We start from the raw sequence: 25,964 nt of genomic DNA, 5'->3' as shown, positions 1-25,964 counted from the left end.
AGCCTGCATGGTTGTAATTATTTAAAACCTAATGTTTAGATCAGCCTTTCTCAACCTTTTCAACATGGAGGAACCCTTGAAATAAATGTCTGGTCTCAGGGAACCCCTGCTAAAAATTAAAATTCTACAACTCACGACACATTAGTGTGACAGTCAGTGGGAAGAATGCTCATTAGTATTGTCATCATTGGGAAGAATTACCCCCTTACAGATAGCTAAAAGGAACAATGGTGTCATTGGGAACTTATCTGAGAGGCAGGAATTGCCCATTTCTCAAGGAACCCCCAGCAACCTCAGGAGGAACCCTGGTTGAGAAAACCCTGGTTAAGATTCTTGTCTAATGCCACCCATATAACTGGTTCACTTTCATCTGTAAAACAACAAAATGGCTCTAGTATTGCACCAAATCAGAAATGCTGATAGCAGTATAACTGTGCAAACGTTGATCACCCAGCATTAATGTGGACTGCTAAATTCTATGTAAATGCTAGGGCTGTTCTTTATTCCAGACTGGTCATAGTAAAGCCTTTTGCACATTGGCAACTGACCCCCTGCAATGAAGATTGCAGTATTTCCCTCACCAGGAAAGCCCAGGTCCTGCGTACAGCCGCCCATAGATGTGAATGGCTATATACAACTGTACTCAGGTATATGCCGGTGCCATTGTAAACAGGACTAAAGCATAAGGATGCCTGCTAAAAAATAGCAAAATGTTCTATTTTTTGTCTATGCCCTTACCCATAGACGTAAATGAATATATACAAATGTACTCAGGTATATGCCGGTGCTGTAAACAGGAGTAAAGCAAAAGGATGCATGCAAAAAGTAGAAAATGTTATTTTATTTATCTATTCCCTTACGCTATACTCATGTTTATGCAAGCACCGGTGTACAGCCACAGACAGCCATTCAAGTCTATGGCCAGCTGTATGCAGCACCTGGGCTTTCCAAGCGGGGTATATGCACTGAAATTGACATTGCAGGGGCTCAAGCTCCTGTGTGCAAAAGGCCTAAAATCCTAAAAACAGGGCTTATTTAGGAATATGAATATTCAGTCATTAATTGCTATGATTGTGCAGGCTCATCTAAGATTTATGTTTCTCCTTTACTTAGGATCTCAGAGATCTCCTAAAGCCCATGTTAGCATGCTGTTTATGCAGACATACAGTAGGTGCAACAACAATTCTCATATATTATACTGTGATTAGTAGTTCTGCCACTGGGTGGTTTTGTATGTAATACTTGTATATTGTATTGCAATGCTTGTCTTAGTGGAACTATATGGTTTTAATTTTAATGTAATTTCCCTTTTATTACGTCCTAGCTGATTTCCAAAAGAAAAAAAAGAAGAAGCCATATGTCCAGCATCATCTTGACTGGTAGGAGTAATATCTGCAGCACCTTTCCAACACTCCTCCACATGTCTCCCGGATGAACTTGCATACATGCCTACATGGCCATGCAAACATTGTGTGAGTGTGAGTTTAAACAGTTGACTTTTCAGGTGAGCAATGGCAGTTCCCGAATCCCATTTGGTCTCCTTTAAAATCTACAATATTGTAGTCATAGTTATATTTAACACAATGTAATTTACCTTGGCTACACAATACTCCAGCACACCAAAACACTGCGAGGAATGTGGGATACGCATCAATACAGTTTTGGCTGAGGAAAAACAAAGAGACATTCAGTAATTTAAAAAAATATTTATTATCCATTTAGTAATTGGGTTTTCTTGCTTATCATTACATGGAAGAAACAATCCGAACCAATAAGATGGAAGCATAAGGGCGAATCTACAGATCACACGTAGATTCTATTTCTAAATAAGTAGACAATTATATCTGCGATAGTTCTAAAGGGCCCGTACACACGATCAGAAAATTGTACATAAAATACCACTTTGAAGCAATCATAGGATATGTGACGGGGAGCGTGGCTCTGTGTGGGGGTGTATGCTGGGGGACCCTTGGAGTACTGTTACTTTGAATTCAAGTCCATGTCACCCCCCAAGAGACATAGACTCTGGGCCTAAGCTACCTATCACAACAAAAGACTTCACACAATGAGAGACTAAACAGATGCTAACGACATAAGACTCAGCTATTGTCTCTGCGAGCCTATGTCTTCTGCTTTCATCTGTTTAGAGGTGGTGTGTGTTCACACTTCTAGGAATGCGTATTCGGCTATGTTTTGGGCTTGTTGTTTGTTGAGTCAATTATGATAATGCTAATCCTGTCTGAGCCTGCAGTGTCATTCACCTATTGTTTCTGTCCAGATGGCCAGGTATGTTGGTTATGTTCTGTATACAATACATTTGCATATGATGTAATCAAGCACCTAAGACTGTATATATTGGAAGTGAGTTGTTGAAGAGTCTTTGTTTTACCCTTCATCGAGCTTAGGCTGATGTTTGGGGGGAATTGGGGCCATAGTCACTGCATCACGTGGGATTCAGGAGACCTAAGATGGAAATACTGGTCGAAGTATTGGGGGTCCGTTACAGGATAATTTGATTGTTAGCACACAGCTTTCGAGAGCCGATCATGCCAGTTTATCTGAAATTATCTGAAAGGACAAACACGTACGATACCAGATCATATGATTTTTGTTTAATCTGTACAGTTGTCATTCGATAAATACAATACAAATACACTACAACACATGATATCACTTGCGATTTTTTATTCTGTCCTACAAGAACTTATTTTTCAATATGAGACTAGCATGCAGAAAAAAAAATCTTATTGTGTGTACCAGGCATGAGTTTGACTCCCTGACAACGTAGTTTTAAAATATAAAATGATCAATCTTAAAATTGAAGTTTAAAGCAGTAGTAAAGCCTGCTTTGTGAATTTTACCTACAGGTAAGCCTATAATAAGGTCAGTGGAGGCTCATCCATAGGGGCTCCTGGGGCAACGCCCCACCACCAGGTTTGTTGCAGAAAAAAAAATAAGTAGAAAAAAATATAACTAATAAAAATTAAAAATATTTTTTATCATTATTATTATAATAGTATTATTATTATCGTTATTATTATTATTATTAATATAAATATTTGTTTTCTTCTTATAATAAACTATTAATTTTTCTTTGGAGTTTCTCTCTAGCTGTGTGCTGCTGTTGCTACTTGCTAGTTAGATTACAAAAAAAAGTCTAATTCACCTAGTAACAGGACGTTCGTCCAAAAAAATCATTAAAAAGTTGAACACTATAAAATGAATTCTACGCCGTTACTGGCTGTTTGCCAGCATTCCATTCTGTGAATAAAAGCATTTTGGGGTGGCCTGAAATACCAACCCTGACCCGCCTGGTCTATTGAGCCCTCCATGGGATCTTCCCTGCCTGCAACTGCACAGTCTGGTTCTGCTCCACAGTCATGTCCCCCCTCCTCCCCTCCCCTCTGCTCTCCTCTGCAAGTCACACTCCGTCATTTGGTCTCTCCCTCTCCATACTCCACTCTCCACCCCCGGTCTCCTATCTCAGTGTTTTTCAACTCCGGTCCTCAGGGCACACCAACAGGCCAGGTTTGCAAGAAAACTAAAATACATCACAGGTGATATCATTTGCTGCTCAGTGATTGCAGTATTCAAGCCTGCATCTCCCCAAGGTAATACTTAAAATCTGGCCTGTTAGTGTGCCCTGAGGACCGGAGTTGAGAAACACTGTCCTATCTTGTGTACAGAGCTGAGGAGAGTTAAAGCGGAGTTCCGGCATCAAAAATGACTTTGGGCCATAGACTCGATTTTTTTTTTCTTTACTTACCTTCCTTCTACTTCCTCCCTCTGCGGCCGCGGCCAGCGCCATCACTTCCTGCTTGCATTGATTCCTGGGAGCTGAACGTCATCGCTCCCAGAAGTCAATGCGCCTGCACCGGCCCCGCTCGTCAGTTCCGGTGGAGGTGCGTCATTCCCTGCTAAACAACTTCTGGGCATGCCCAGAAGCTGTGCAGGGATGATGCGCCTGCCCTGGAAGTGACGAGCGGGGCCGGTGTAGGTGCATTCTGGGACGAAGAGGACACCGAAGAGGATGCCCTGGCTTCAGCTGCCCACACCTGAGATGGCAGCGCTGGACAAGAAATTTTCAAGGTAAGTATTTCTTCTAAAAGGTAAGTGTGACCTGGGACAGTTCAGAGGCTATCCATTCTGGAATGCACTAGCCTTGACTGTCCCGGGGGTATTTTTTTCTAAAAAAAACTTTTCCAAGGGCAGAACTCCGCTTCAAGAGAGAGGAGAGACTCACTGAGAGCCAGCACACTGAAAATAGCACAGCGCCAGCCGGGTTGGCAACAGATTGAATTGGGCCTGGCCCAATGAGGGAGTGTCATCGTGTCACGGCTGTATGCTGGGTTCTCTGTCACTGCATATCCTGCAGAGATTTCTCCAGAATTCTGCCAGTAACTCCGCTCATCCACTGCAGTGCACCGGGCCAAGCAAGGCTAAGAGAAATGTGGAGAGAAGTAATGACTGAGGAATGTCACCCTGTACTATGCAGTATTCAGCCAGAGACCTAAACAGCCAGCCTGTATACCAGGGAGACACTGAGCCAGCTATATATCAGGTGTATATTAGGTGTATATTAGGTGTATATTGGGTGCACACAGAGCCAGCCGGGTGTATACTGGGTGCACACAGAGCCAGACGAGTGTAAATTCGGTGTATACTGGGTGCACACAGAGCCAGCTGGATGTATACTGGGTGCACACAGAGCCAGGCAGGTGTATACTGGGTGCACTCAGAGCCAGCTGGGTGTATATTGGGCGTATACTGGGTGCACACAGAGACAGCCGGGTGTATACTGGGTGCACACAGAGCCAGCTGAGTGTAAATTCGGTGTATACTGGGTGCTCACAGAGCCAGCCGGGTGTATACTGGGTGCACACAGAGCCAGCCGGGTGTATAATGGGTGCACACAGAGCCAGCCGGGTGTATACTGGGTGCACACAGAGCCAGCCGGGTGTATACTGGGTGCACACAGAGCCGCCTGGGTGTATACTGGGTGCACACAGAGCCAGCCGAGTGTAAATTTGGTGTATACTGGGTGCACACAGAGCCAGCCGGGTGTATACTGGGTGCACACAGAGCCAGCCGGGTGTATACTGGGTGCACACAGAGCCAGCTGGGTGTATATTGGGTGTATACTGGGTGCACACAGAGCCAGCCGGGTGTATACTGGGTGCACGCAGAGCCACCCAGGATTATACTGGGTGCACGCAGAGCTAACAGAGTGTATATTGGGTGTATACTGGGTGCACACAGAACCAGCCAGGTGTATATTGGGTGTATACTGGGTGCACACAGAGCCAGCTGGGTGTATACTGGGTGCACACAAAGCTAGCCGGGTGTATACTGGGTGCACACAGAGCCAGCCAGGTGTATACTGGGTGCACACAGAGCCAGCTGGGTGTATATTTAGTGTATACTGCATGCACACAGAGCCAGCCGGGAGTATACTGGGTGCACACAGAGCCACCCAGGTGTATATCGGGTGTATACTGGGTGCACACTGTTGAGTGAATGTTTGGTGTATATTGGATCAATGATCAATGTTTGGGGGATGTTGGAATGAATGCTGGGTGTCTCACCATTTCAGCTCTTATATCCCCCTGTATATTGTGTGAATGTTGAGTTATTCACCAGGTGAGCTTCTACAGTGCCCCATATTTTGGGTGAATGCTGGGTGTATGTTAAGTGTATATCATGTGTATGTTGCATCACTCACCAGGTAAGCTCCTACAGTCCCCTGTATATTGTGGGATTATTGGGTGTATTTTAGGTAAATGTTGGGTCACTCACCAGGTAAGCTCCAACACTCCACCTAAAATTGGGTAAATGTTGGGTGCATATCCAGTTAATGTTGGGTCACTTATCAGGCAAACACCTACAGTCTTCTGTATACTGGGTGATTGTCGAGTGAATGTTGGATCACTCACCAGGTAAGCTCCCACAGTCCCCTATACATTGGGGGGATGTGAGGTGAATGCTGGGTCACTCACCAGGTAAGCCACTGTATATTGGGTGAGTGTTGGGTCACTCACTAGATAAGCCCCCTGTGTAGTGGGTGAATGTTGGGTGTATGTCAAGTAAATGTAGGGTCACTGACCAGGTAAGCCCCCTTGAACATCAGATGAATGTTGGGTCACTCACCAGGTATGCCTCCTGTATATTGTGTGAATGTTGGGTGTGAGGTAAATGTTGGGTCAGTCACCATTTAAGTTCCCACAGTACCCTGTACATTGTGTGAATGTCAGGTGAACATTGGGTCACTCACCAGGTAAGCCCCCTGTATATTGGGTAAATGTGGGGTGAATGTTGGATCACTCACCAGGTAAGCCCCCACAGTCCCCTGTACATTGAATGAATGTTAAGTGTATGTCAGGTGAATGTTGGGTCACTCATCAGGTAAGTCCCCACAGTCCCCTGTATATTGGGTGAATGTTGGGTCACTCACTAGGTAAGTCCCCACAGTTGCCTGTATATTGGGTGAATGTTGGGTGCGTGTGCGTGTGTGTGTGTAGATATATATATCTATATACATATATTCCAAAAAAGAAGGTTGGAACTGAGCAGGTGGAGTCTATGAGGGGTGGGTGGGGCTTCTGAGAAGTGGGAGGTGTCAAAAGAGCAGGGTCTAGGGGCATGATTCTAACTGTCAGGGGGCGTGGCTTGTGAAGTAATCACAGACACATGCGATCCTATATAGCAGGATCACAGCCTCTGTGATCACTTAAGGGAGAATGACAGATGGCTGTGTTTACATCAGCCGTCTGTCTTTCTCCCTCAGCTGCGGGAGATCATGAGTGTCCAGCGGCCATCTGAGCCGCCGTTCACACGTGCTGTCTCCCCAGCTGACGAGCGGGGGCAGGAGCGCGCCGGCGGTGGCGCGTGCTCGCCCCCTAGAGTCTCCTGAGTGAGCGACGTAGTACTACGTCGCTTTGCCCAGGAGCGCCTGCCTGCCGCAGTAACACTGCGGCGGGCGGTCGTTAAGTGGTTAATGAGTGGGATGTTGGGCACCTCCATAGCATCCTTGTTTGCCCCCCACCCCTCTCTCCATCAGCACGGGGGTCACATTAGCTGAGTGAGGGAGAGAAACATTGGAATACTAGTCAGTACCAGTGTGCAAAGGTGTGTTTGTCTTGGAAGAATAAATCCCCTTTGATGCTGGGTGTCCTACATGTGTGGATGTTGCTGTGTTTTGTAAAACTATTAGTTTCGTTTTTTACATTTTAGAATGGGGTGCCCTGAGAATGTGCAGAATTTTAAAGGGTGCCTAGACTGAAAAAAGGTTGAGAAACACTGGTATACATTCCCAATGAAAGTAGTTGTAAACTGCAGCTGGTTTGAAAAAAAAAAAAACACCTGTAAGACAATGCTATAATGTGCCAGTATGCATCGCATACTAGCACATTATAAAAATACTTACCTTAGAACAAAGCCTTGAGAGGCGGAAGGCACCCTGGTTGGAAAAGGTTGATGTATACAGTCATCAACAGAGGCCGAGGGTTTATAAAGTTTCACAAACTTACTTTGCTGTGTAGACTTTCTCGAAGGCGGGGGAGCCAGTTCTTTGGAAACTCTTTGAATGTTGATTTTTGGATTCGTTTTCAACTTTATATGCAAAGAATACTACAAAAAAAAAATATATAGGCATTAAAATACAGGTAGTGCATATACACCTATAAATAACAAATCACTGTTCAAATAACATTATTTACTTAAAGAATTTGTAAACCCAACATTTTAAAATCCTGATATGTGACTGCTGTACCATGTACTTGTAGGAAAAAGTATCCTGTTCTTTTTGTATTGCTTCCTTTATGTGAAATCCCTCCCATTCCTGTCAGTCCAGATGCTTTCCTATTAAAAACTGACCACACTAAGAAGAGTACCTGGTGGTCAGTCCTCTAGCCCTACTGGCAACTTAGCTTGCTCTCCTCCAATGATCAGACTTGTCCTTGTACACCCCCCCCCCCCCCCCACACACACACACACAGCCTTTCACCCTTTCACTGGGAAGTTCAGTGTGCTGCTTTGTCTCCTCCCCCAGCTCTCATACAGCTGAGAAAAGAGAGAATGTGATCACCTATATAAAATGAAAAAATTATAAATTATAATTTTTTTGTGTCTATACACAAATGTTTTGCCTTTCATTATATTTTAAACTGAATGGGTTGTTTTACAAGATGAGGGTTTACAATCACTTTTATTAGGTGTAACTAAAGGCACAACTCTTTTTTTTTATTCTGTATACAGTGAGGGAGAGATTTTCTTTTATTTTCACTTTTGAAGATAATGGTAAACAGGACAAATAGGGAGGGTGAATCTCCCTAACGGGGGGCATAGACAGCAATACAAACTGACAGGGGTTTGAATCCCTCTCCACTCTGTCAAAAACTTAAAAAAAAAAAAAAAGAGAAAAGTTTTGCCTTTAGTTAGACTTTCATGGAAAATTGCAACCATAGAGCATTGTGTAACAACCCTGTCTACACCCAGCTCAGCGGGCTCCATGTGCATCCCTCCCTTCCTTTTCTGCAGGCTGCCTAAACACCTACTTTTCAGCCTGAAATATAAAATTATAAAATATAAAATTTAACAGAGCCTGTCAGGTAAGTACCTGGGTGTCTGGAATTTCACCTGCAATTTCTATAAGGTTTCATGTGTTACTATGTCCTTTGGGATTCCTTTCTGAAGAGCTCTACAACAAATTGTATTTATTCAATTCATGCAGACGTGTTTATTAAAATAATCATTAAGGCCTCATTTAGATTAGTGATTGAATGGTGGTAAAACCTTGTGGTTGAGCTGTGTTTTTACATGCCATTACTCATTTGCTGCATAGGCAGCGGCCGGGGGTGTACATATGCTGTGGCCGTGATGCTTTGCTTAGTGGCTGTGGTAGGAATTACAGTGGGTATAGAAAGAATCACCCCCTTTAAAATAATCACAGTTTGCTGCTTTTCAGCCTGAAATGAAGACAGACACAGTTTTTTGTTTTATCCAGCTGCTTTTACTTATAACATTCAATTGAAAGATAGAACACCAAGTTGGAAAATGGTTCACTCCCTTGTGCCAGTATTTTGTTGAACCACCTTTTGCTTTAATTACAGCCTTCAAGTTGGGTTCACGCTTATGTGAATTGGATGAGGGTTTCCCCGCATCCAATTCGCATGACAGGAGACTGTGACCGGCTCTCAACGGAGCCGGTTCACACAGCTACGGGGCAGCTGCGGAGTGCATTGAAGAAGGGTCCTGTGTGTCTTTGGCTCTGTTTCAGGTCCAAATTCAGGCAAAGATTTGGACCTGATTCGCACTTGAAATAGTGAATAGGGATGCACCGGACCCCCTGCTGTGACCTGCGCCGCAGCTAGTGTGAACCCAGCCTTAGTCGGTTGGGATATGTCTCTACTAACATCACACATCTAGACTTTGCAATATTTGCTCACTCTTCTCCGCAGAACTGCTCAAGTTCAGTGAAATTTGATGGTGACCGTTTGTGGACTGCAGTCATCCACAGGTTTTCAAGGTCTGGACTCTGACTAGGCCATACAAGGACAATCATCTTTTTCTCCTTCAGTCACTGTGAAGTCATTTTTAATGTGTGCTTTGGGTCATTGTCATGTTGGAAGGTAAACCTTCTTCCCATTGACAACTTTCTGGCATGGGGCAGCAGATTTTCCTCAAGAATTTGACAGTATTTTGCCCCATCCATTTTCCCTTCTATCCTGACAAGTGCTCCAGTCCCTGAAGAAACACCCCCATAACAGGATTTTACCATCCATGCTTTACTGTAGGAGTGGCGTTATTTGGAAGGTGAGCTGAATTGGATTTCTGCCAGATATATCGTTTGATCTTGAGGCCAAATAATTCAATTTTAGTCTCATCTGACATAACACCTTTTTCCATGTGGCCTCAGAATCTTCAAGGTCCATTTTTTTGGCAAAGCACAGTTGTGACTGCATGTGGCCTTTCTTGAGGAATGGCTTTTTTCTTGCAACCCTCACATTCAAGCCACATGTGTGGAGAATTTGTGATATCGTTGCCACATGCACACAATGACTGTTGGAAGTACAAAAGCATGTACTGTGAACTATATATAAACATCTATACAAGCAGGTGGCACTGCAGTGTTATAGTGTAGTGTACATGTATCTATGATATGAGAGGAAGTATTATCTGTCTCAGTGTATGTATTTGTATACTACTGTTTTCTGTTCCATGTAAAAGCTGTGTTCTGTTTATCCTCCATGAAAGTAAAGGTATTCTCTGCATGCAAGAAGCTTCCAGTGCATCATTCCAATACTCTACCAACAATGACAACTCTTTGTCATACGTTTCTGCAACTGCTTCAGAGTTACATAGTTACATAGTTTGTGAGGTCAAAAAGTCCATCCAGTTCAACCTATGATGTGTGTGTGTGTGTGTGTGTGTGTGTGTGTGTGTGTGTGTGTTTGATGTTAACCGTACATTGTATACCCCTTTATGTTGTGGTCTTTAAGGTGCCCGTCTAATAGTTTTTTGAAACTATCGATGCTCCCTGCTGATATCACTGCTTGTGGAAGAGAATTCCACATCCCCACTGCTCTCACAGTAAAGAACCCCCTACGTATTTTAAGGTTAAACTGTTTTTTCCTCTAGTTTTAGTGAGTGGCCACGTGTCTTATTGTATTCCCTTTCTCTGAAAAGTTTGTTCCTTATGCTAGGGTCATCCCCAGTACAGTATTTGTACATTGATATCATATCCCCCCTCAAGCATCTCTTCTCCAGAGAGAATAAGTTCAATGCTTGTAGTCTTTCCTCATAGCGTAGATCCTCCAATTCCCTAATTATTTTTGTTGCCCTTATCTGGGTCTCTTGGTAGCCCCTCTAACCAGTTTCCTACTGGCTCTTTCATCTCGTTTGGAGTGCCGTCCTGATCCAGGGAGGGTCTTTGTTGTACCAAATGCCTTCCACTTCTTAATAATAGACTTCACTGTGCTTCTAGGCATTGATAAAGCCTTTGAATGTTTTTTTGTATCAATCTCCTGATTTGTGCCTATCTACAACTTGATCCCAGGGATCCCAGTGACAGTGCCTTGCCATCCATAGTTGATTGTTCGCTTCAGTTGCCATACCAGGGCCTGTGATGCTAAAGGGAAAGCTCTTTTGATGCTGAGTTAATCAAAATGACCCCAGCTAATTAGCTGAAAGTCAAATGGCTTTGTGTACCATTAGGAAGGTGATTAGCTACACCTGATTGTGTGTACAAGTCATTTTTAGGAGAAGGTGATCCTTTTTCTAACTCAGTGATTCTGTTTTTTATTTGTTTTCTGACATGTTAGTGTTATATCTTTCACTTGAATGTTATAGGTTGCATTAATAGTTATTATAGCACCTATACTTATAGAGTAAATACAGCTGGATGAAACAAAAAGCGTGTCTGTCTTCATTTCAGGCCGCAAAGCAACAAAATGTTATTATTTTAAAGAGGGGGATTCTTTTCTATACCCGCTGTCGTGCTCGTTGGGTGGTACTGTTGAGCACAACCTATTCAAGTGAGTGGAGTCAGGCTGCAACCACTACAACCATGCACAATAAGAATGCTTGTGGTGCAGTTGTCTAATTAGGAGGTTAAAACAGGCAGTGATGAGGCAATAAAATGTCGCCTTGCCGTTTGTCTATTGCTGTCTGAAGAGCAATCCAAAAAGAGATCACGCTTAAAACAGCAAAGGAATTGTAAATGAACCTTGAGGGGGAAATTTATAACGAATGTGACATTCAGTGATTCACTGCAGGTGAATCTTCCTGGGTTTTAAATTACAGGGAATGATTAACAATCTGTGAATGTCTGCTGGATGTCACATTTCCTGCTTTATAAAAGAGTCTATAAGTGTTGCTTTTAAGAACTAATGTAAGTTCCTGAAATTGACTTGGTAGCTACTTACACAGCTAATCAGCCAGTTTGTATGCGACCATAGCACAGAGCGTAGCTGCATCCAAGGGTAACATTTAGCTGCCCCTGAACACAGCAAGCTATCCACACCTGGCCGCCCATATGAATTAAGTTATATTATAAGCGGTGTCCAAGTCTACTTGAAAGTGGGAGGTATCCCACCACTCATCTGAACCACATCTAATATAAACGGACCCCTTAGAACCAAAGGGCCCTTTTGCAGTCTGTACAGTAATAATATGTCCACCCCCTGGGCAGATTAACTGAAACTTCTAAGAAATGTGCAGATTGCTATTGCACACAACTAGCATTTTGAGCCACTTCACCTTTTTAGGGGATTCGAGGTTAAATAGGCACTAGGATCACGATTGCCTTTTTAAAAAGTGGTCTTGTCTCAGAATTCCCTGTAGGACTAATACTGGAACCACCAAATGTTGCTAACTGCAGTCCAGCTCTAAGGCTCTGTTCACATCTAGGCGTTTTTGGGATGATTTCTGCTCTAAGCCTCAGCTCTAAAAATGCCAAATAAGACAATCCCATTCATTTCAATGGCCCCTGTTCACATCTGAGCGTTCCGTCACCTTAAGAAAAAATGCCCGTCGCTCAAAAAAGTACACAAGCTTCTTTTTTGGCAGAGAACAGGCGTTTTTATTTTTTTTTTCATTGGTCACTTGTCAACCTAAAAACGCCTGCCCAAAAACGCCTGTGAAAGGCCAGAAAAAATGCCTGAAAAACACCTGTAAAAAAAGCAATGCCTAGATGGGAACGTAGCCTTAATTCAGGCACTGAATCAACCAATAGCTTGGCTTGTGATCCTGCAAATTAGTGCTCAATTAGGGTGCTCTATAGCACAGTACAGTGTAATGCTTCTGCATAGTGTTTAAATTTGGAGTGCTCTGTGATGTTATCTATCATTTCCTTTGAGGTCCAGCAGCCATGCCCTGTCAGCTCTGCACCACTTCCACTTGCTGCAACATTCCACTGCTATAATAATGTATTACTTGCTGATAACAGTGATTAATAGATAGCTATTATACGTAATCTATTGCAATGAAGATGCATTAGGAACAAAAATTTAACAAAAACCATTTGAAAAAAATAATAATTAATTAATTGATTGAAAAATAATTAAATAAATCAATTTAAAAAAACTGCGTCAGGTGCACTCTGTTTATTCTGTGTGTCCAGGGGCAGATTAGATACTGTGAACATGTCCAAACACATGTAAATGCATCTAAACTTCCTCTTTTTTCTATCCTCCTCACTCAGCAAAAAGGAAAACCTTTAATAAAATGAAGACAAAGACTATAGTTCCCAGTTTAAACTCTCTGTCATTTAAATAAAACAAATACAGGAGGTCCTTGTGAATGGGGGCTTCTTTTATAAGAAGAATAAAAAGTTTTTTTTTTTGTGCAAAGTAACAATATACGGTGCATGAAGAAGGCGTATTGCCCCTCATAAACACTGTGCCTCTCTTCTGTACACATTGCTTTTAAGAATAAAATATGGAATTTTACAAAAAGAAGAAGTGGTGTATTGGTTTCCATATATTACACTGTCCAAATCACTAAGCCCCCGTTCACACTAAGGCGACCTGTGAGGCGACCTGGTCGCCTCACAGGTCGCCGTAGGTCGCCTCCCATAGGGAAGCTGCGGACCCGTTCTAATAGGAGCGACACAAGTTGCTCCGACTTAGAAAAAGGGTCCGGAGCTTCTTTGGGGCGACCAGGAGGCGACCGCCATAGACTTCAATGTTATGAAGTCCGTGGCGGCCGCTCCGAGGTCGCGGCGCGCTGCTCGCACCGCGACCTCGGAGGTCGCGGTGCGAAGTAGCGTCGCTTGCATGTGAATGGGGGCTAATACAGTTGCGGAGAAGAAGAAAAAAGTCTCCTGTGGGACTATTGTAAACAATGGCCCATTAGTATGTAAAAAAAAGTAACAAAACTTTATTGTACAAACTTATCATTTAAACTTATCATTTATCACATTAAAAGAAGAGCTGAGAAGAAATAAATACACGGTTCAGCATGTCACCTAGGCCTAAAGGGAGAAATATTAGACCATACTGTTAAACAAAATTGATATATAATTTGTCATCTTAATTACTTAATATTCAGTGACAGTATACTCCTCGCTACTCAACATGCTCGTTGAACTTTTAACACCCCCCTGATGAAGAGGATAAGAATACCGTCTTGAAACATATTGGGTGTTGTGGATATATAGCAGTTATATTAGTCATAATACTCTTCCCCCCTCCCCTTTCCTGGCCTGCCAGGTTGTATGTTCAGATAAGGGTCTGGTATGGATTTTGGGGGGGACCCAATGCCGTTTTTTCTTTTTTAATTCTGTCATAGGGTTTACCTTAACCACTTAAATAGAGGGCACTTTCACCCCCTTCCTGCCCAGACCAATTTTCAGGCTTTCAGTGCTCATTGGCATCTATGGAAATATTGGTCAGCTTGACATGGCACTGCTCCATGTCTTTAATCACTTCTGGACCAGAAGAATTTCCCCCTTAATGACCAGGCCATTTTTTGCGATTCGGCACTGTGTTACTTTAACTGACAATTGCGCAGTCGTGCTACGCTGTACCCAAATAAAATTGATGTTTTTTTTTCCCCACAAATAGAGCTTTCTTTTGGTGGTATTTGATCACCTCTGTAATTTTTTTTTTTTTTTGTGCTATAAAAGAATGAGTGACAGTTCTGAAAAAAAAAGAAATACATTTTAACATTTCCAATAAAAAAAAAAAATTAAAAATCAAATTTTTTCCTCATTTTAGGCCAGTTGGTATTCCGCTACAAATTTCTGGTAAAAAAAAATCCCAATAAGCTTATTTTGATTGGTTTGCACAAAAGTTATCGCGTCTACTAACTAGGTAAGATTTATATCATTTTGATTTATTTTTTATTTTTTACTAGTAATGGCAGCAATCAGCGATTTTTAGTGGGCCTGCGACATTGCAGTGGACAGATCGGATCCCTAACTGACATTTTTGACACTTTTGGAGGGACCAGTGACATGACTACAAAAATCAGTACCAAAAATATGCACTGTTACTGTACTAATGACATTGGTAGGGAAGGGGTTAACCTAGGGGCGTTTAATACGGTTAAATGTATTCCTAGGGGGTGTTTTCTAACTGTGTGGGATGGGCTTATGGAATCAACACAGGGACTTGTGTGTTCCTAAATAGGAGGAACACAGGAACCCTGTGATGATTGCTGAGAGAACAACGGTCTGCTGTGTTTACAACAGCAGACCCCCATTCTCTCTCCATGGGGAGCGTTCACAGGTGCCCGACGGCAATCGCAGCTGCCGGCCCCACGGATTAGCTTCCCCGCTGGCGAATGGGCACTCGAGCGTGCCCCCACAATTGCTCCTGCAGATCGCCGTACAGGTACAGCGATTTGCGGGAACCTGCCAACCTGCCATTGCATATCTGTGGTGGCTGGCTGGCAAGTTGGTAACATTGGCGTCTATGGGAAATATTGGTCAGCTTGGCATAGCACTGTTCCTGAACTATTAAGTGACAGGGACACAAAACTTGGGGAGCACCGAGAGGGGCACCAGGATTACAACATATTGTAGTTCAAAAACGATTCGCCTCTTTCGAGGCTACCCACCGTATGCCGGTCTCTAGCCTTGACAGCTCTTTTATAGGCAAGGGGCTTGGCCACCCGGTTATGTCACCCGTTGGCACCGTCTCTTCTGACGCCACTAATTTTTTTAATTCATTTTGGCCTGGAGTTTCACTTAAAATCTATACCTTACCCCAAGCGCCTGGTATAAATTTGGGGGGGGGTTGGAATCCCACACTTTTTTTTTTTAATTCTGTCGTAGGGTTCCCCTTAACCACTTAAATACAGGGCACTTTCTTTCACCCCCCTTTGTGTCTAGACCAATTTTCAGCTTTTCAGTGCTCATTGGCATCTATGGGAAATATTATTCAGCTTGACATGGCACAGCTCCCCGTCTTTAACATTGGCGTCTATGGGAAATATTTGTCGGCTTGGCATAGCACTGCTCCGTCTTTAACATTGGCATCTATGGGAAATATGGGTTAGCTTGGCATGGCACTGCTCCCAAACTATAAGTGTCAGGGACACAAAACTTGGGGAGCACCGAGAGGGGACCTAGGACTACATCATATCTATACATTTGAAAATTGGGGTATGCCTGTACACTACACTGACTGCACTATCCACTAACTACCTGCCTAATCTCTATTGTAGCACACTATACACGGCTGTCGTATAAGCGGCACCCTAATATAGTGTGGGGTGTGGACTTAGCGCCTGAGCCATGTTTATGGAACCCCAAACCCTCACCTCCTTGACTGTTCTGCAGTAAATCTTTGAAAAAGACAAAAGTTGCTGACAACCAATGTTCGTTCTCAGTCCCCCTTTTTGGTAATGAACGCCAGAGTGTCAGGGGGGGTGCAACATTTGCCTGCCACTAGGTGGCTCTGTTGCCATTGGGACATTGAAAGAGAAGATAGTAAGTAGGTGTTAGCTTCCCTTTAAGAGAAACCTCTCCCGTAGTGATGTAATAGGTGGAGAGGATGTTTGCTGTGGGTAGAGTCCAATCAGAGTTGGATAGGTGAACAGTTTACCCCAATGCAGCACCAAGATGTAATCTGCTCTGAAGTTATCACAAAGAGCACTATGCAGGGCTGAACTCCCTGAGAGAATGGCACAGACCATGTGAGGACAAGCTGGAGTTGCCTTGTCTACCTCTGACCTTCTGTGTGTTGCACCTTCCTAGGTAGGTGCTAGTGAGAGAGTATAGTTTTTGGCTCTGTCTGCCTATCAGAGGAGCAGCAGGAAAATCTATATTGCTTTCTGCCTACCAGAGAGCAGGATCTGTGAGTTAGGTCTGCTCTGTGTGCTCATTGTGTGATTCATTGAGTCTAGAGGAGTGTTTCACACTGGTCCACTAGGAAGGCATGTTGGACAGTGGGAGGAAACCTGACCAATGGATACACAGGCTTTGATACAGTCTTGGTGATTGGTAGACACAGGCTGTCTCGGTGCATTATGGGATACTGTGTAAAAGCCAGGAGCACATGTGCTGCAGGGTCTTTGGCTGGAGAGCAGAGTCCTGGAGGGAGGGTGGCGGCTGCCTCCTCCTCTGTAGCAGTGGCATGTGGCATCAGGAAGTTGTTCTGAGGGCCAGAGGAACGGAGCTGAACCCAGAGGTCCAGGAGCTGACTGAGTGGGGAGACACTGGAGACCCAAGAAAAGCAGTATCGTGAGTACAGGGGATCGTGTCAAGGGGCCGGACCTGAGGGGGGCCACCCCAAAAGTAGGATAGTCATTGGACAAATGTCAGCAGTCCAGAAAGGGGATACTAAGGAGAGTGTCCCGAAGAGAAATGTAGTTCACCAAGTCTTCTGACAAGAGACTCAAACCCAAATCTTCTTAAGTGGCAAGGTGGATCAGTAGCCTGGCTGCATCATCAGATAGGAATCCTAGTAACTTGTGAATAGTTAATTTGGAGTATCCCACTATTCCCTTCTCTATTTAAAATAAAACACCAAAAACAACTACTGTACATACCCCTGGACTGATCATTGACTGAGCCAAGTATTAAAGTGTTAAATTGTGAATGACAGTGTTGCTAGCGGTAACCCAGGGGGACCCGAAAGTGTGTTATCCAGCAGTCCTCAAGGGGGCAGTGCTACATGTGGGTCTTGTAGCTCAGTACATATGGCCTCAGGGGCTGTGACAGAATCCTCTAATGTGTGTAGGAACAGACAACCCGGGAGAAGATAAGATCTGAGATTGTGCCCGATTGGGCAGGAACTACAGAGGGAACACTGAAAGAGTAGTGGTATCCAGGGACCATGTCACCCCTGACCCTCAGCTGAGGGTCCTGTGGCGGGGAGTATGATGGCCTTGGGCTCAAGGACCAGCATATTAGTTGTCCCCTCTCAGTGGTGTTTCCTAGAAGAGAGTGAAATAGAGGGAAGATGGCTAACCTAATGCTAACATCTGCAATGATGTGAATACATTGCCAATATTTCCCTTTAATATTGCTGGGGTTCTGCGCTGAAGAATCCATCAGTGGTTCTGTGAAGATGTGATGCTGTATTGGAAATATTTGTAAGACGAGTTTCAGTAAAGTGTTGAAATGTATCTGAGAGTGGACATTCCTTTACTTGATATAGCGGGGAGAAATGTGCCCAAGATGCTGGCTACAAAGGCAAGTATGCGAGTGCTCTATCCCTAAAAGACTAGTACAGTTTGGCACCAACATCTGCTAATTCCGGGTCCCCTACAGAATTTCATTTCCACAATAGAGACTACATTAAACAGAAGACCTGTGTATGTCTCACTTTTGTCACAAATCCAAAATGAAAGGGGACTATTACTTTTAGAAGGATAGTGGGCAAAGCCATATATATATTATATGTATATATATATTATACCTAAATTCATGTAAAAGAAGAACAATAAGGCCTCCTCAATGCGGTAATGTGCAACGTTTTGACCACACGTCACCACAGTGCATAATATTCACAATTGCATGCATTGCGGTGCCATGCATTTTGAATAAATAACCAACACACGCTGCCAAATGCTCTTCTGTTTATGGACTACAGACAGATGGAACTACAGCACACTAGAGGGAAGGAATTACTCTGCATCAAACAAACCCTTAGGCCCCATTCATACTTTCGATTATATGCAACAGACCCAGCAGACAGCTCTATTGAAAATAATAGGAGGCTTACAGCTCTCATAGCTAATCACAGCCACTCACAGGGCAATTGCCTGCAAATCAAACTAAACATGTACCACAGTGTAAATCATAATGAAAAATAAATAAAAATATGCTAAGGCTGCACTGACAATCCTGGGGCTGCATGGGGCATGGTAAAAGCTTGCTGAGGAGGCACAGGAAGGAGCAGACAGCGCCGGGCCAGAGACTCCGCTCCATTAAGAAGATTCTGCAAGTCACCTGACCACCGCAGAAGTTCCTAGAAGATTTGAATAAAGCCTAACAGTGGTGATCATACAGAATCCACAGGAAGTGATATCCCTCTATTTGCCAGAAAAAGTTTGTTAGACCCACAAGCAGTATTGCTAAGGGGTCCACATCTTCTGATAAGTTTAAGCACATTGGGGTGTGGAGCACAGCTTGTTGCATGAGAGTCACTGAACAGCATAGTACTTCAGGCACGGAAGCACTCCAAGTTTCCACAGACTTTCACTGGACACGTGATTTTTGAAATAATGGAATATTTTCTTTGATATTTTTGTTATTTCCAAAATTCACATTGTTTGTATTGATTATTTTACAGGTATTTATGTTTTTTTTTTTTAGGGGTGCACTTATCTTCACAGTCAAGCACTTTTTTCATTAGAGATACACTTGGTACGAAAATTGGTATATGCACACAGTTATAGCATAATAAAAGTATATTCATCACTGGTATAGTTTGGTGGGTACACGCATACCATATTTTTATTTTTATTTATTTTTCATTGTTATTTACACAGTTTTTGCGCTGTGGTACATGTTTTGCTTGTTTTGACTTCACTGTGTGATGAACAGCAGCAACAGTTTTTCTTTATTATTCTAAAGGTAAACACGTAGCGTGGGGGTGATGTTTGTTAATCTTAAATTACCTGAAAATGATTGGCCCTGGATCAACAAATATAACCCAGCATGTTATTGTGAGAGAGAAGATTACAGCCAAAAAATAAAAATTGCCAAATTCTAGAAACACCCTATGACAACCTAAAGAAATAATAAATCCAAAGACAAATCCCAAAGAGAGATTTGACAAAAACCGGGGAAAGGGATGTTGTGATGCCAAAGGAGGTGTAATGGCCGTAGAAGGTATATGACAATATAATTGTATATAAAAAAATATAAATCTTTATTTTAACACATGAATAAAAAAGACAACGTCTTAATAGTGGTACAAAACTTCATATTCCACAATGATAGTATTGCAACATACAGGTCTATAAGAACATTTTACACAATGTCCAAAAAATGAATACCAAACTGCACATATAGAGCAGGAAAGATTGCTGATTCAGGACTTTAGACTCCTACGCATTTCAACCTAAAATGTCATCCTCAGGGGGTATGTTAGTCCAAAGCTCCTTGTGAAGCAGGGGGTAACCTCAACCGATACAGCCAAAAAAGTGATTGTGTCGCAGCTGTATGTCATCGTGAAGGATAAACTATATTCGCTGACATTTATAACAGATAGACATTGTTGTAAGAGGGCTGGAGAGCCATCCCACAAAACAAAAACATCATCTATATAGCGTAGCCATAAAAGAAAATGTTGAGAAAACTGAGAGAATTCATCCGAATGGAGGAACCAACGTTCCCACTCCCCCAGGTACAGATTGGCGTAGGATGGGGCACAACAAGTCCCAATCGCTACGCCCTGTACCTGGAGGAAGTGGGAACGGTCAAAGGAAAAAACATTATGGAAAAGGATATATTCCAAGATATCAAGGACAAATTGAAACTCCTCCTCTGAGTGTGCCACACTCTGAGAAAAGAAACTTTTAACTACATGTAAGGAATGGGGTATCGATGAATAGAGTGCCTCCACGTCAAAGGACACCAAAAGGGTGCCCTCAAGGACGTGGAGGCCATCTATACACGAAATAAAGTGACCTGTTTCCTTCACGTATGACGGTAGACTTATGACAAAGGGGTGGAGAAAAGATTTAACAAAAATACCTGCATTCTCAGAAATGCCAGAATTCCCAGAGATGATCGGTCTACCGAAGAGGTCTGAAAGGGGAACACTGGTAGTCTGGGATGCCGGTTACAGATGAAATCATAAGTGTGCCTGGGGATAATGCCTTTCAAAAGGCCTGTGTCCAAGATATTATAGAATTTATTGTAGAATTGATTGACCATATGATTACTGATAGGTCAATACCATTCCTGATTGTTCAGAATCTTCAGGCACACATATTTTTGTATTTGTCAGCATCCATAACAACAGTGTTCCCCCCTTGTCAGCTGGCTTGATAACTATGGATTTATCTTTGGCCAGGGAGTCAAGGGCCTTACGGTACTCAAGGGGTAAATTGTTGTCAAATGAAGAGGAGATCTGTGCATTGGAGAAATGCCGCCAGGTGAGGGTTGGAGTACGCTGATGGAAATTTCTGTGATTTCTTCCTAAACGTGGGTGAGGATGCAGACTCAGAGGAGGGAGGGGGGAGGTCCAGAAGACCCTCAAGATCAATACGGTCTATGAGGTCTCATGGATCCCCCTCCTTTTAAGAGCAGGGTCAAATTCCGCAGGGCCCTTGTCCCTTGTGACTCCTGGTTTGGATCCATGTGCCTGGTTTGTCCCGGGGCTTTTCACCAACACACTGTTACTGCACTATATATTTTCCATGAATTACGGCGCAATGTTTGGTGGACTGCATATTTATGTAAGTGCTCCACCCATACATGCATTGTTTTTCTTTCTCTTTATGGGTTGTTGTTTTTCTTTATAATGTGTCAGATTATTTTATGTATTATTTATTTGCCTGTTTATCATGTATATAGATATGCTTCACAAGGAGCTTTGGACTAACATACCCCCTGAGGAAGACTTTTTCAACTTGAAACGCGTAGGGGTCTAAAGTCCTGATCAGCAATCTTTCCTGCTCTATATGTGCCGTTTGGTATCCATTTTTTGGACATTGTGTAAAATGTTCTTATAGAAATATATGTTGAGATTCTATCATTGTGGAATATGATGTTTTGTACCATTATTAAGAAATTGTCTTTTTTATTCATATGTTAAAATAAAGATTTATATTTTTTATATACAATTATATTGTCATATACCTTCTACAGGCCATTATACCTCCTTTGGCATCACAACATCCCTTTCCCTGCTTTTTGTCAAATCTCTCTTTGGGATTTGTCTTTGTATTTAACTTTTCTGGGATGGATGCCGCAAGTTGTTGCATGTGAGTGGAAGTGAGCAATTTTTGCTAAAGAAATAATAGTTGAAATAAATGTACAACTTGAAAAATACTATTCAGACAATTATTTTTTAGCAATGTTATCAATACAAATACATATAAAAATTGTAAATAATTCATGATATACATTATTCTATGTGTTTTACGTGCATTTATTCTCATCCATTTCCATTGATATATACACTCACCGGCCACTTAATTAGGTACACCTTGTTAGTTCTGGGTTGGACCCCCTTTTGTTTTGAGAACTGCCTTAATTCTTCATGGTTTCGATTCAGCAGAGATTCCGGTCCATATTGACATGATAGCATCACGCAGTTGCTGCAGATTTGTCGGCTGCACATCCATAATGCGAATCTCCTGTTCTACCACATCCCAAAGGTGATCTGTTAGATGAGATCTGGTGACTGTGGAGGCCATTGGACTACAGTGACCTCATTGTCATGTTCAAAAAAGCAGTCATGAGATGATTTGAGCTTTGTGACATGGTGCATTATCCTGCTGGAAGGAGCCATCAGAAGATGGGAACACTGTAGTCATAAAGGGATGGACATGGTCAGCAACAATACTCATGTTTAAACGATGCTCAATTGGTATTAAGGGGCCCAAAGTGTGGCAAGAAAATATCCCCCACACCATTACACCACTACCACCAGCTTGAACCATTGATATAAGGCAGGATGGATCCATGCTTTCATGTTGTTTATGCCAAATTCTGACCCTACCATGTGAATGTCGAAGCTAAAATCGAGACTCATCAGACCAGGCAACATTTTTCCAATCTGCTATTGTCCAATTTTGGTGAGCCTGTGCAAATTGTAGCCTCAGTTTCCTGTTCTTAGCTGTCAGGAGTGGCACCCGGTGTGATCTTCTGCTTCTGTAGCCCATCTGCTTCAAGGTTTGATGTGTTGTGCATTCAGAGATGGTATTCTGCATTCCTTGGTTGTAACAAGTGGTTATTTGAGATACTCTTGCCTTTCTATCATTGGAAACCAGTCTGCCCATTCTCCTCTGACATCAACAAGGCATTTACCTACACACAACTGCCACTCACTGGATATTTTCTCTTTTTTGGACGATTCTCTGTAAACCCTAGAGATGGTTGTGTGTGAAAATTCTAGTAGATCAGCAGTTTTTTAAATACTCAGACCAGCCTGTCTGGCACCAACAACCATATCACGTTCAAAGTCACTTAAATCCCCTTTGTTCACAATTCTGATGCTCAGTTTGAACTTCAGCAAGTCGTCTTCACCACATCTAGATGCCTAAATGCATTGAGTTGCTGCCATATGATTGACCGATTAGCGATTTGTGTCACCAAGCAATTGAACAGGTGTCCCTAATAAAGTAGCCGGTGAATGTATGTTCTGTATGTGTGATGCAAATAAGGGAAGGAAATTATAACAAAATGTTTTCAAACTACAGATATTGTAACATTGCACACATATCCAGGACACATCTGTGTATGCTAATTATCTTTAGTTTCTTAGGGCTTAAATATGTCCTTTAGTGCCGGTTCACACTAGTGTGATGCCAGACATTACATGTGATTTGCACCGCATTGCTGTGCAGATCTCATGCAATATCTGTGCAATGAGAGTGCGATGTGGAAACCGGCACCGATTCGCAGGGTTTCCCGCATTGCACCAGAGTGAACCAGGACTTACTATACCCAAAAATGCTGCATGTGGTATGTTTCACTAAAAGAATTGCACTGTACAGCACAGGTATTTAGCACTATTTATAGGACTTATTTACATGTGTTCTCTTGCATTCAAATGTGAGTCAGAGATCACCGTAGATCAGTGCGTAACAAACATTTTTGGATGTGAAAAACAGTACAATATAACACTTAGGCCCCTTTCACACATGGAGTCCATCGGCGGACTCAGTTTTTCTCAGCGGGGGATCGATCCGCCGATCCCCCGCTGAGCAGGCGGATGGCAGCTCTGTCTCCGCGCTGTGTGCAGAGACAGAGCTGTCAGGTCCCCACTCCTCTTTATGGGGGATGGAAATGGACTGCCTGTCCATTCTTATCGGATCCCATCCGATCCCATCCGATCCACTGGACGGATGGAAAATAGGGTTTCCATCCGTCCAGATTTGATGGATCGGATCGGTTTGGATGTCAGCGGACATGTCTCCAAGGTTGTCTGGGTAGGTATAGAGGGAAGATAAAAAAACTTCTCATGGTGTAGTATAATTAAAAGGTTGTTGTATTAAAAATGAGTGATTTACTTTAAAAAATTCACCATTCAGCCGATTCGGCTAGGCTGGAGCTTGATTGCATGCAGGGGACGCTGTTCCGCATTCCACCTGCGTTTCAAAAGCCAGAAGTGACGTAATTGCGTATCCCCGTCGCAACGTGTTTCGTCAGCAAACGTCTGACGCCATCAGGGGTCAAACATTTTTGGATAGCTAAAATCTAGAAACTGCTCTGTTGGTCACAGTGATTTTGAGGTTTGCTTGCACTAACAAGTTCTCAAACCTCTTGCTGCTTGATGATTGTGTTAGGCTCCATTCACATCAATGTGTTTTTTCATGCTTTTTGCAGAAATGCAGGACATTTTTTTAACACAGGTTCCTATGGAACACATTCACATCAGTGCATTTTTCTGCCTATGAGTTTTTGGGAAGGGTCAGGGACTTTTTAAAATGTAAAATGGTGCTTTTTTTTTGCCTTTTTGGTTTACTAGACTTTAATGAAGAAGCTGCAGAAAAGCATGTAGTGCGTTTTTACCGCGATTTGCATTTTTAAATGTGCCCAACAACAAATTTCTCCCCAAAAAAAGCATTAAAAACACAAAACGCGATGAAACCGCTGCAAAATAGCAGTAAAAAAAAACATGGATAGCACAGCAAAAAGCAGTACAGAAACGCTCAAAAGCAACATGCATAGGTGTGAATGGAGCCATAGGGCCCGTTCACAATGTCCCGCACAATAAATGCTGGAAAAAAGGGGTGTGTTTAAGTAAATTGCACTGTGTTCTTCTTTTCCCAACTTTATTGAAATGTCAAAATGACATTCCAGCCATTTCTATGCACCACAGCTTGGCTGCGGCACATGGAAACAGACAGTACATGGAGCTGTCAGGTGAGCTCTGATCCGTTGCAGTACACATTGTTCCGCACTGCACTGCTCGCCATCCAGCGACTCTGTTACAGTGTGAACGGGGCATATAGAAATCAGTTATTTTCTGGGTGTGTTTGCTGTGACTGGCAGTGATCTGATGCAGGAAAACACCAGTAACCTGACCTAGTGTGAACGAAACTTAAAGATCAAGCATTTTATCCTGCCATCTTTCCAGGAACCGATATAACGTGGGCCATCCATGAACGAGTTTTGGGTGACTCACCTGATTTACTGCAACAGCACACTAGTAATTAAAGTAGAACTCTCCCAAAAGAATAGTTTGTTATGCAGAAGATTGTAAGTAGGGCTGGCCATACATTATACAATTTTCTGTACAATTTTCTTTAGATTTACCTTCACCTATGTAGTACAAAGGCCTGCCTTATAGGATACAATTTAATGTGTTGTTTCATTTTGACCTCATATTATATGATTTTTGGTAAATCTAACAAAAATTTAAACAAGATTGTTTTTTTTTTTTGTTCTTTTTTTTTTTTAATACAGTTTTCCCCTCATTTTGTACGTTTTCTCTCCCTGTACTGTGCACACGTGTAGACCTCCAGTAAAAGGCTAAGCAACCGTTAGGCCTCATACACACTGGACGGTTCTTTTACCGCTGCTGTTTTTGGCGTCAGACTTTTTTTTCTGCAGCCAGTAAACTCCTCAGCATGTTATTCTATGTGTCCATGCACACATAGGCTTTTATCAGCAGTTTTTGGCAGGGGTGCTTTCTGGATGGAAAAAGCCCCCCAGAACTAGTGGGTTTTATGAGGCATTTTTTTATGCTGTAAAAACGCTCTAACTCTGATTAAAGCTGCAAAAAACTCTGAAAAACGCGGCTATTCTGTGTTTATCATCATTTTTGAGTCATAAGCTTTTGTGGGAATTTAGTTTTGTTATAAACCATCTGAAAAATGCTACTGCAAAAAAG

The 25,964-nt window shown here is 42.6% G+C and overlaps 1 protein-coding gene across 1 annotated transcript in view; it reads right to left on the bottom strand.

Annotated features, from left to right (window-relative positions):
- ALOX5AP (arachidonate 5-lipoxygenase activating protein) overlaps nt 1-25,964 on the bottom strand; it is a 46,016-nt gene that overhangs the window by 12,528 nt on the left and 7,524 nt on the right. Inside the window, exons 2-3 of the mRNA XM_082244739.1 lie at nt 7,527-7,626; nt 1,595-1,665 (exon numbers count right to left, since the gene is read on the bottom strand). Coding sequence (XP_082100865.1) covers nt 1,595-1,665; nt 7,527-7,626 — 171 coding nt within the window. The remainder of the gene's footprint in view (nt 1-1,594; nt 1,666-7,526; nt 7,627-25,964) is intronic.

Source organism: Pelophylax lessonae, assembly GCF_965119305.1.
Source record: "Pelophylax lessonae genome assembly, chromosome: 2".
NCBI classification, from domain to species: domain Eukaryota; kingdom Metazoa; phylum Chordata; class Amphibia; order Anura; family Ranidae; genus Pelophylax; species Pelophylax lessonae.
This window is presented reverse-complemented; position numbering and strand designations above follow the sequence as displayed.